Here is a 10,529-nt window from a genome sequence, read left to right as displayed (position 1 = left end):
AGTATACATTGTATCGTCAGTGCTGTATTTTGTGTCGTAGTATTCTAGTTGGCATAACAAGGCGTTTGAAAACTTCATGGATGCATTACGGCACAGCCCATAGTACTACATGGGTATGTGGGTTTGTTCAACCTCGGGATGTATTCATATAAGTTGTTGTGTTTGGCCTTTTTCTGAAGCCCATGCGCATCTTCTGTATGGTGCAATGCTTCGTTATAAATGCCATTTGGTTTGTATGAGCCCATGAATTTTGAAAATTGTTCTGGCGTAACCTTTTTTGCACTAACGAGATTTTCCATCTTGCGTTTTAGATTTCGCATTCCATCATTTGGCATAACCGTATACAAATTCTCATTCTCCATTAGAAGTTGGTAGAATTCTTTAATGATTGATGATGGTCTGATTCGTTTGGTTTTATGGGTTCTCCCTGAATTTTGAACAGGTACGTTGGTAACATTAGGTGCTCTGGAGTATACGTCGCCACATTTTCCACCCTTTAATTTACACTTACAGTATGATTTATGAATTTCAATAGCCTGATCGAATACATTCAATTGATATGCCAGTTCCCATAGCATTGATACTTTGAAAAAGGGGAGGTTACTTATAGTGGTTGGCGGATCCATCTTTTGGAAGATATTTCTACAGCTTTTATTATTTTTGCATACATTTCTCAATAGCTGGAGCATAGCTTTTCTTCCTTGCGAGCCCAGCTGCAAGCAGAAGCCAGGTTTCCACTCATATTTTTCCTCGGTGGCTTTATTGTTATCTTCTTGCAAAATTTCAGATAAACTTTCTTGTTTATCATTATTTTTTGCATCTACCACTGGTTTTGTTTCATTTTTTTGATTTCCCAGTGTGTTATCCGTTTCGGTCCATTTGTGACCTGCTTGGACCTTGTTGTTTGTATCCTGGTCATTTTTATCCACGATAATGTATGTAGCTACATCGTCAAAGATATTATTAGCAGTTCTATTATCGTTTCTTTGAATTTCTTTGTCGGTCTCTTTATAATGAGGTGTTTTACTTACTGCGGTTTCCATGATGAAAATGTTTTGACATCAGCGTGGCACGTGATGTTGTCTGCCATAAAGGTGTGATATTTGTGTAATTAGGTATTTATACCTTTGTTTAACAGCTGTTTATCTTATAATTTCACTGTGGCATTAGGGGTCTGATATGGAATCGCCGTACCCCTCAGTGCCGTGACGTGGTGCCTAGTTCCAAGTACCTTGAGAGCCAGGATCCGAGTTGAGGTTCTCATGCTTGATTGTTTCGTAGTTTATTGACATATAGCATTGCATGTAATGCTGTCTTCTACGTCATAGGTTCAACTTTGGTTCAATAGATAAATGTACGATCGTTGTAACATGCTAGAAATGCTGCGGTGGTGCTCAGGTTATCTCTGCCATTGATTTCACTTATCAATATCATTGATCTAACGTAGTGTATTTAATTACAATTGTCAGTCACGTTACAGTGATCCCGCATGACAACACAACCAATTGCACTGAACACGTATGCTTGACTTTACATCGTTTTCCAAATCAAATATAGTTATATTTTAATATATTGACATATGAGAGCTTAGTTTCTTTGAGGATAACCCGTCCGTTTGATATTTATACAATGTAACCATCGATGCATATATTTACATGGGTTAATCTTCTGGGATATCCAAAAGATACTCTTAGAAACACTGTTGAGTCATAACATCTATGACCTGCTTGTATGTAAACAGTGAAGAATTGAATGCATTTTAAAGACTGACTATAAACTGTAGTATGAGATTATATGTATGTTTTGGTATAATAATTTGATCATTCCACTTCTTTGACAATTGCCTTTCTTTTTTCTTGTTCCAGCTTTGGGTCTTTTGAATGCAATGCTTTGTTGATTTCCTGTATATCAGTTATACTCTAGTTGCTATCGACAGGTAACATACCTTTCTTCGTTTTGCTGCCTCTTTGACTTGTCGTATCTTTGTTTGTTTTGCCACGATGGCTGGTAACGTTCTTGGTTTCAATATACGTCTTATTTCTGGGACGTGTTTGTACTTTTCCTGCAATGCGTTTCTGTAGTTGAGTGCCGCTTCTTCGCGGTGTGTGATGGTACCCAGTTTTTGCGATGCATCGGCCTTCCATATACGTACTGACATATCTGAGCTTCCTGTACACACGAATTTGCCATCTAATGAGTATCTGCAGCATAGTACATTTTGCATTCTTCTATTGAAGTATGCATCTCTGCTTTTCCCACCCAGGGAGAATAACCTAACGCCTTTATCAAATGATGCTGCTACAAATTCAATTCCTGCTGGATTATAGTCCACATCAGTTCTACATTGTCATGATGTACATCATGTTGGGAACATACACTGCATTTGTGAAACCCTTATGTACCATGAGTGCTCGTTCTAGGTTGCGCATATCGAAGGTGTAAAGATTTGAGTCCTCGTTTGCGGCGGTGAAGTGCAATGGGTTTTGTGGATTCCATGCAATAGCATTTGTCCTTTGTTGCAGAACTACTTTTCTCAATGGTGAATTAGCACGTATATCGTATAATCCAACTGAGTTATCTGCTGCTGAGGCAGCGATAAAATTGACCTATATACAATGAATCAATATATATAGCAACCCACATCTGATGGATTAAATCTAACGCAATACAACGCTTCCGAGTCCCAGTCGAATTTCATGATAGGTACACTTCTTCTACTGTCCCATACTTCCAGGCAATCTCCAGCAGTAGCTACAAATAATGACCATGGATTATGTTCAGAACTAACCCAATATGTTATCATTCCAATGATGATCTATAGCATTGAGTGCTGATTTCGAGAGACAGGATTCTAGTGGCTGTTTACACTATGATTTTCGTTATACTCAAATCTTACTTCCGGTGGAGCTGAACCAAATGGTGTGTTCGACTCGATTTCATTTACTGTGGAATGCCCAGTGGCTTCTTCATCCTCTTCAATTTCATCTATTGCATCGTTTTTAATTACTTTCCAACACTTGAGGTATTTATCATGTCCACATGAATATAATAGCGTCCCATCACCGTTTGTACACAATCCTATTCAGAGATGAACATTGATGTCAATGTGACCTACCTTTGACAAAACCTTCATGTACTCCGATAAGTATCCCTTTACGTTTGGTGAGTAAATTCCAGAACATGATTTCTCCATTACAGCTTCCAGTGAACAAATCGGACTAAACGTACACATGATCAACCAAACCAATGCTACTTACAATATTGCTTCTGCTCATTGACATAGAATCCACTGAGTCAGTATGACCTTCCAGTGCCGCCACAAAGGGTTTAGCGTGCATTTTCTTTAGCTTTGCCGCCACTACTGCTCGTACAAACTCCTTTTGCTGTAGAATATGACGTAAAAACAAAGAGTCATTGCTATATAATATTAAAACACGTACCCTGGCAAGAGGATGTAGATTAGGGTCTAGGTTTCGCATCGGTTTAGGCCGATCATGTGGCCCTTGCGATATGTAATCCCGCGCATTGCGATGAAGAACCTTTAGCTTCATTGTTGATTGTTATATATTCCTTATATGTTACTCATCTATGATGAAAAACCATATACAAATAGCTTAATGCGATAGAAAAAATATTTATATAAAAGTAATTGGGCTTGATGCTATAATAGATTTCGTTCGGGTATATAGTCACCCTATCATCCGGTGAACGGGTTCAAGCATCAATATATATATCAGCGGTTTATTACACCATATACACCTATTTATGCTGTAACAATTTATATAGTTGTTATACCGTATATAGATACAAATTGTGTAATGGAAACATTGCCTATTCCGATCATACACACTATCATGATTCCTTACATATATGACGCAAATTACAAAAGATCGTTACTATTTGACATTCAAGATACCACAAAATGTGATTAGACACATTAAATCGCGTTAATAAGCATCAAATTGCTTGGTAAAGCTCTAGAATCTCTATATGAATCACATGTTAGAAGTGCTTAAATAAAATCGTTCAAAATACATTTCTCGAATGAATATGTTTTGTAATGCAATATAGTATATATACTTTTACGTATTTCGTAGTAGGAGTCATTATATTCACGACATCAACTTGACCTTTAAGGTGTAATATACGGCGGAAGAATAAAGGGCGAAAAGCCTGATAATATAAGAACCACTATTCTTGTAACATATACAATTCAATTAGTAATATTACGTAGTCCTAGGTCATGGAAGATTTATGTTACACAGCTGCTATATGTTTCGGAATAGCGTTTATCGAACGGGGCCATAAGGTGCACCTTTATTTAAACATTTGTCCTAATGAAAGGATGTGTATATGCTATATATAATAGTAATTAAACGGCTTTTATGAGTGAAACGTATGTGTATGTATCTGTCACGAATATGTATGCGCACCCTGTTTGCCTGGAATTCCGTGCACCAAGATTCCAACGTCGCATTCTTCGTTGTAGGTGCTCCATGCAGCTTCCCCAGTGCTTCTTGTGTCACTACATTTACTTTGTTCATCTTCATAGAAGACTTTTATTTGCCAACGAAAGGTTGTGCGTAGTCTAATATTTAATTCTTGTAGTATTCTACACTAAAATCGTTGTGGAATCTCTTTATTAAACTAAAAATCGGTTTGATCACACACATCAATCTGTTACACATCCAAAATGAAGTTCATTGCTGTTGCTTTCGTTCTTTTCGCCAAGTTCGCTTCGGCTTTCAACACTTCTAAGAACCACCTTAGCCAGAGGGCAGCTGGTCACAGCGTCAATGTCACCACTGCTCAGGTTGAGAGTAAGTTTAATTGGATTGATCTAGTTTCGGATTAACGTTAACTATCCATTCTAGGATGGTATCCGACTTAAGATTGATCGGGAATTACACCCTCTATCATGATATATATAACTTTGTGGAACCCACTCATTGATTTTACAGAGTTCCGTGAGTTGATCAAGGCTGACATGGCCCAGAAGGTTGACGACCTTATTGAGCTCATTGTTTCTGACATTGAGAGGGCATTGGTTGAGGCCAACGAGACCCACCCCGTTTTCCTCCAGAACGGTGTTAACGAGAACATCAAGAAGATCGTCAAGACTGCTGTTATGGCTATGCTTAAGCACTTGGTTCCCATCTTTGAGAACTGGATCGCTGACGCTGTTAAGCCCCCAGTCACCACTCCTACTGTTTACGGTATGCTCGTCAGGCCCATTGGTAAGAGCATCTTCGACAACATCTACGGCAAGCTCAAGATGGAGCCCAGCAAGCAGTGGGACACTGAGGACGAAATGGACTTCGGCTCCTTTGATGACAGTGAGGAGGCCGGTTCTTCAGATGATGCTTTCTAAGCAGCAAGTATAGATATCAAAATTGATGAAACCACTTAATGAAGTCACTTGAAATTAATATAATCACTAAAGGGTGAAACAGTTACATTGTGTAGATTCTAGGTAATATTTACTTTATAAATTCCCGCCATGTGAACGTGGGCTTTTATACTGATTCCACAGCCCGAGGTATGAACATAAAATATCGCACATATAGATTATTTATTAAAATATTCCAGTTATTTAATGATTCCATAGAAGTTTTATAATACGGGTCTAGTGTGTGCCTTTCGCAACACTTTTTTCCTTTATCGCAGTAACCTTTGATTATTATTAACTACAATGTCTTCTGCAACTTGTGTATTTGAGGACCGTTTTGTTGTTCGGTCTATTGACAATTCTAAATTCGAGCGTGTTTCACGTATAACGGCTAAGAGCACTGGATTCGATGCTGAATTGCTATTGGACATTAACAGTGACATTTTCCCGGTAACGGTTAAATCGGTTGGTTATATATGTTTTAAATGATTAACTAAAATTAATATTTGTTCACCAATGTGGTTCAGATGTTGCACATTCTGATGACGAACAACCTTCTTCCGAGTGGTTCTGACGTTAACTTGAGCGACTACAGCGATTTACCATCACTTATGCGTGACTATGAATATGCCATGTATGGTAAGATTTTTAAATTTGAGGACGTATCTTCTGAGACCAGGTATGTCGTTCCTTTAAAAATATCCACGTTTCATAGGACGATTTACGCATCCTTTGGCGGTTTATTGATGTCTTTAACTGCTGACAAGCAGGTTATTGCAGATTTGGATCTTGACATGCGCATATATCTCATGGCGCGGCGTATATCTGCTGCGCGTTAACTTGATGATATAACAATGAAGACGTCCTTATGTTTTATCCATTTTTGAATAGTAGTATGGCGATGCTACCTATGTAGAAGTAGATGAAGCAATGTTTTTCATGTGTTACGTATGATCCAAAGTTTCTTCCTACTACACAGTGCCATGTGGGATCGAATCGTTTATCAAATTCCCTTTTCATGTATGCTGCAATGTCTTTTTCGATTTTAAACTTTTCTATTGCATCAGACGCTAGTTCTAGGGCAAATTTCTTTGTAGGTTCATCCATATCTACATGTTTTACAACAGTTTCTGGGCGTATTTTAGCAGTCGCGTCGCTCTCCATGATTGTGAATTTTGCTACTTTCTTTTTTAATGTGTAATCTAGATCAATCACGTTGTGTGATTTTTATCAAGCGGCGTTGCCTTGCGATAAATGTTGTGCGTTATTTTATTTATAATGTGTGGCCACCAGCTGTGTACATCAAAGTTCAGATCACCCGGATCTGGTATTCTATGGTACCATAGAATTTGCACATGTAGATACGTATTTAGCTATAATTATTAGGGTATTATTTTGAGCTTGTGTGCAGCTCATCGTCTCCACGAGTCGTAGTCATCTGATTGTTTTGCTGTTGACTCGCGTGTTCTCTGTGGGAACGCTTTGTATTTGCGCGATTTATCGCTGTCGAAGGTCGATCCTGTTTTGGCTGTTGTATCAGATTTCTTCGAATCAGATCTCCACATTTCTGGTTCTTCGCTAACTTGTGTCTTTCCTCTTGGTTCCGGACGCCTGATTTCCGGTACCGGTGCTGTGGTTAATGTCCTTGATTTTCTGGCAGCCTGTTCATCCAATCTACGTTGTATCTCCAGTTCTTTAGCTCTTTGTTTTTCAGCGATTTCCATTAGTTTGCGTTTTCTTTCTGCTTCTTCCTCTTGTTTTCGTTTTTCTTCCATTTCACGGCGCATACGTTCTTCTTCACGTATCCTTTCTTCTTCTAACTCCTTTTGCCTGCGCAATTCATAATCTCTTCTTTCACGTGCTCTTTGTATTTTATCTTTGATCAGTATTTCAGTGAAGCGTTTGCGTTGTTCTTCGATTTCAGCATCGTATATTGCCTGTCGTCTTGCCATGGTATCGTTGATCCACTTTTCCTTTTCCGGTATCGCTTCTATCAGTGCGTTCTTTTGTTCCTTTAAGATTTCTGTATCTGCTTTCCACATAGCCTCACGTTTTTGTTGTATCTCCAACAGCTTCTTGGTATCTTCCTCTAGTACTTGTTTCTTCCAACTTTCGTATAATTCTTGTTGGTGTTCCCTAAGTGCTCTAACGTAGTGGTCCAATCGTTTGATTTCTGCTCTGCGTTGTTTTGCGATTTCCTGTCTTTCCTTTAATTTCAGTTCCTCTTGTGCCTTTTCTACATCATCGAAATCCACAAAGCCGTCCATAACATCTTCCACATTGATTTCCGCAAGTGTCTTTCCTTTAATAACAATCTTAGATGCTTGTCCTCCACCAAGTTTTCTAATAGCTTCCAGCATTTGTTGTGCAGTTTCCATTTTCATCTTCATCTTTTCATCCTTCTTGCGTTGGTTTTCCATTTGTCTGAGTACTTCTTCCCGACGTTCCTTTTCAGCGCGTTCTTCTAGTATCTTCTGTTCAATCTCCTGTCTCTTACGTTCTTCTTCAGCTCTTAGCATTTCCTCTTGGTGTTCTTGTCTACGTTGGTATATCTCAGAAGTGCGTTTCATTAGCTTCTGTCGTTCCTTTTCGATATTGTTTTTCATGGAGAGCATCTGTAGATGGCGATCTTCGGTATTCTTTGTGTAGTTAGGGTCGATAATCCTCATTGCGTGATACAAGTTGCGTCCCAGATTCGTAAGGTGATGCCTTACTGCGGCTATTGAGTCCACTGTTCCTTTGGATGCGTTAAAATACAGAACTCCGTTAGAGTAATCTAGCCTAATATGGCACAATCCACGTTGTACCAAGTCTGCGATAGACTTTTCAGCCACGTTCCACGGGTAGAACTCCTCCGGGCATATGGCTTTTACGAAGAAATCAATAGTCATTGTAGCATAGACATTTGATATACTATTCAGCACTTTATGGTATATCACTGCCTTGATCATTGGATAGTAGTTAGACAGTTTGTCGAAGAACTTGACCACTACTGGGTTAGGCACCTGCCTCTCGGCCTTGTATAGCAGATTTGTTGTTGGTGTACTTGTTGCTGCCGATGCGGGTTCTTCAGTTTCCTTTAGCAGTGGCAACACTTGTTTGCAAAGTTGCATAGATACAGTCCCCTTTCCTTGCATGAGATCATATAGTTTCTTAGTATTTTCATCGGCCATGGGTAGTATATTCTTCATGGTGAGTGCGTAATGCAGGGATTCTTTCGTGGGTATTGTGTTATAACCTAGTAATGACGCCATCCTCTTTTGCATTTCATATACAGAAGTGGATAGTGACGACATCAAATCACCGGTTTCTGACTCATTTTTGCTATGTTCGGGTACAGCTAGTACTGCCATAACTGCTTTGGAGCACATGTATTGTACATCTTCAGGTGCAACCTTTTTCTTGTACATGCGAATGTGCATAACGTACCTCAGTACGGCAAGTGCGTGGAAGAGATGCAGATCGGCAACTAGGAATATGAGAGCAAGTTTTTCGTAGAATATTGCAAGCCATTTGAGCAGTTTTTCTCTTTGCTGTCCAAGTACTGAAACAGATCCCTGGAATGTTTTGGCGATATAGTCTCTTATTCCTAACATGTATAGGTCTTCCACTGTGTTGAATGCTTCTTTCCAAAGTGACATATCACATGCTGCAACGAGTTGATTAATTCTCGTTTCTATGTGTAATTCCGGTTTAAGCATACATTCCATTTCGGGTTTATGTTTAACCTTCATGAGGAATGCGTTATGTGCTCGCAGCACTTCGCACAACCTTTTAAATTCTGATAGCCTTCCATTTTCTTTGCAGAACTGTATAGCTTTTCGTGCGGTATCGTGATACACTCTTTCTAGCTTTGGCGTTGCTCTCATAATATCCAAGATCATTTTATACGTTTCCCATAAGAATCTGTATACATTTTGAAGTTGTCGTGCTGTTGCATCGCGCACTTCTAGTTGCAGTGTGAACGCCATGATTTCCTCGGGTGCCTCACCATATTCAGCATCAAATCCTGCACTAATTTGTGTTTTTTCCAGGTTTTCTGCTTTAGTGGCATCAGCTGCAATATCGGCTTTGAATCGTCTAAGTCGTTCTTCAGCGTGGTCTAGAAGCTCGACCACAACCTTGCCCAGTGATGTAGCGTTTGCGTGCTGTGCCACTAGTCTGTATTGGTGTAATCCATCTCTGGCCATGCGTAGTTTATCTTGTGAGATACATAGTGCTACGTACTCCATCATGATTTGTTCTTGTACCATGTCCCATCCTTGTAATTTGAATGATCGATGTCCGATAGCTGAGTGTAGTGTCTGCAATGCTTCTTCACTTTGGCCGACAGCTCTCAATTCGGCCGCCCTTTTGAGGGCATTTTCAGGTTTTTGAAAGTTATGCATTGTGAATTGCTTTAACGTTTCATTCAGGGATGATCTAGTGGTATATGTCTCTTTCCCGATGGATAAAAATTGGTCCTACTTGTTAAAATGTGCACCGTTAGGTATCTGCCGTCTTGGTTTTCATGTACACTCAAGACTTTTGAGCAGCGTGTGCTTTGTTTTATCGCGATTCGTTAGTTCCCTATGTTGTAATAGGTCAGTGTCTGTATTAAGCGTTGCGTCGGGGACGAATGCCGGGCCTGTACGTTAATTAGGTCCACAAGTTACAAGTCCGGTAGTTTCCCCCGGCACAAAACTTATGGTCGTCGTTTTACGACGTAAAAATGTATAGGAATCTCGCTTCGTTTTTCAGGGTGTTGGCTGAGGTTGGGTGATTAAATGGGGAGGGCTTCACATTACCTTGTTGGCTGTCTCTCTTCAGACATTAAAACTGACAATAATATCACCAATCATTATCATTTGTACCACAGTTATTATTTCCCATTGATTGGGCTGCGCAATGGCTCTAGATGTGTGATTTATTGCATATTGCTCCACACCATTGATATCACCATTTTGGTGGCATTAATATAAACACCTATTACTCTGGATTATAATATCCTTTTGAAATCATCTAGATAATGTACACCTTATGGGTTATATTCTATACTATTGTTTGGTATACTAGAATTCTATGTTCACAGGTCTGTCTCTAGACATCTGTTTTATCACCGGATAGTGGGCTGTGTTATTTATACATATAACCTATTCAA

General features: G+C 39.3%; 6 protein-coding genes across 6 annotated transcripts; 2 read left to right on the top strand and 4 right to left on the bottom strand.

Moving 5' to 3' along the window:
• Window positions 1–30: 30 nt before the first annotated feature.
• BBOV_IV005140 (uncharacterized protein) lies at window positions 31–1,104 on the bottom strand. The gene has a single exon (XM_001610393.2). The coding sequence runs from the start codon at window positions 1,041–1,043 to the stop codon at window positions 75–77; it is 969 nt and encodes a 322-aa protein (XP_001610443.1). The 5' UTR covers window positions 1,044–1,104; the 3' UTR covers window positions 31–74.
• Window positions 1,105–1,814: 710 nt separating this feature from the next.
• On the bottom strand, window positions 1,815–3,569 carry BBOV_IV005130 (Sof1-like domain family protein). The gene is made up of 9 exons (XM_001610392.2): window positions 3,441–3,569; window positions 3,258–3,383; window positions 3,116–3,218; window positions 2,897–3,078; window positions 2,789–2,858; window positions 2,642–2,751; window positions 2,377–2,606; window positions 1,946–2,339; window positions 1,815–1,901 (listed from the first exon to the last, which is right to left on the bottom strand). The coding sequence occupies exons 1-9, from the start codon at window positions 3,549–3,551 to the stop codon at window positions 1,821–1,823; spliced, it is 1,407 nt and encodes a 468-aa protein (XP_001610442.1). The 5' UTR covers window positions 3,552–3,569; the 3' UTR covers window positions 1,815–1,820.
• Window positions 3,570–4,541: 972 nt separating this feature from the next.
• On the top strand, window positions 4,542–5,423 carry BBOV_IV005120 (uncharacterized protein). Its single transcript, XM_001610391.1, has 2 exons — window positions 4,542–4,820; window positions 4,962–5,423. The coding sequence occupies exons 1-2, from the start codon at window positions 4,694–4,696 to the stop codon at window positions 5,369–5,371; spliced, it is 537 nt and encodes a 178-aa protein (XP_001610441.1). The 5' UTR covers window positions 4,542–4,693; the 3' UTR covers window positions 5,372–5,423.
• A 213-nt stretch (window positions 5,424–5,636) lies between these two features.
• BBOV_IV005100 (RNA polymerase Rpb8 family protein) lies at window positions 5,637–6,246 on the top strand. The gene is made up of 3 exons (XM_001610390.2): window positions 5,637–5,854; window positions 5,917–6,068; window positions 6,105–6,246. Exons 1-3 carry the CDS (start codon window positions 5,693–5,695, stop codon window positions 6,226–6,228), a joined length of 438 nt encoding a protein of 145 aa, XP_001610440.1. The 5' UTR covers window positions 5,637–5,692; the 3' UTR covers window positions 6,229–6,246.
• On the bottom strand, window positions 5,962–6,660 carry BBOV_IV005110 (putative Dynein light chain 1 cytoplasmic). Its single transcript, XM_001610389.2, has one exon. The coding sequence runs from the start codon at window positions 6,551–6,553 to the stop codon at window positions 6,263–6,265; it is 291 nt and encodes a 96-aa protein (XP_001610439.1). The 5' UTR covers window positions 6,554–6,660; the 3' UTR covers window positions 5,962–6,262.
• A 93-nt stretch (window positions 6,661–6,753) lies between these two features.
• On the bottom strand, window positions 6,754–9,999 carry BBOV_IV005090 (uncharacterized protein). Its single transcript, XM_001610388.2, has one exon. It carries the CDS (start codon window positions 9,775–9,777, stop codon window positions 6,802–6,804), a length of 2,976 nt encoding a protein of 991 aa, XP_001610438.1. The 5' UTR covers window positions 9,778–9,999; the 3' UTR covers window positions 6,754–6,801.
• Window positions 10,000–10,529: the final 530 nt, after the last annotated feature.

Source organism: Babesia bovis, assembly GCF_000165395.2.
Source record: "Babesia bovis T2Bo chromosome 4 map unlocalized Chr4_1, whole genome shotgun sequence".
Taxonomy (NCBI): domain Eukaryota; phylum Apicomplexa; class Aconoidasida; order Piroplasmida; family Babesiidae; genus Babesia; species Babesia bovis.
This window is presented reverse-complemented; position numbering and strand designations above follow the sequence as displayed.

What these genes read in the sequence shown, in the direction of transcription:
- BBOV_IV005140 (XM_001610393.2), bottom strand. Translation starts at nt 1,043, where the DNA reads ATGGAAACCGCAGTAAGTAAAACACCTCATTATAAAGAGACCGACAAA.
- BBOV_IV005130 (XM_001610392.2), bottom strand. Translation starts at nt 3,551, where the DNA reads ATGAAGCTAAAGGTTCTTCATCGCAATGCGCGGGATTACATATCGCAA. An exon ending in TTGGAATGATAACATATTGG is followed by an intron (nt 2,752 to 2,788) that starts GTTAGTTCTGAA and finishes CATTATTTGTAG; the next exon opens with CTACTGCTGGAGATTGCCTG. An exon ending in AGGCAGCAAAACGAAGAAAG is followed by an intron (nt 1,902 to 1,945) that starts GTATGTTACCTG and finishes ACTGATATACAG; the next exon opens with GAAATCAACAAAGCATTGCA.
- BBOV_IV005120 (XM_001610391.1), top strand. Translation starts at nt 4,694, where the DNA reads ATGAAGTTCATTGCTGTTGCTTTCGTTCTTTTCGCCAAGTTCGCTTCG. An exon ending in CACCACTGCTCAGGTTGAGA is followed by an intron (nt 4,821 to 4,961) that starts GTAAGTTTAATT and finishes TTGATTTTACAG; the next exon opens with AGTTCCGTGAGTTGATCAAG.
- BBOV_IV005100 (XM_001610390.2), top strand. Translation starts at nt 5,693, where the DNA reads ATGTCTTCTGCAACTTGTGTATTTGAGGACCGTTTTGTTGTTCGGTCT. An exon ending in TCCCGGTAACGGTTAAATCG is followed by an intron (nt 5,855 to 5,916) that starts GTTGGTTATATA and finishes AATGTGGTTCAG; the next exon opens with ATGTTGCACATTCTGATGAC. An exon ending in GACGTATCTTCTGAGACCAG is followed by an intron (nt 6,069 to 6,104) that starts GTATGTCGTTCC and finishes CACGTTTCATAG; the next exon opens with GACGATTTACGCATCCTTTG.
- BBOV_IV005110 (XM_001610389.2), bottom strand. Translation starts at nt 6,553, where the DNA reads ATGGAGAGCGACGCGACTGCTAAAATACGCCCAGAAACTGTTGTAAAA.
- BBOV_IV005090 (XM_001610388.2), bottom strand. Translation starts at nt 9,777, where the DNA reads ATGCATAACTTTCAAAAACCTGAAAATGCCCTCAAAAGGGCGGCCGAA.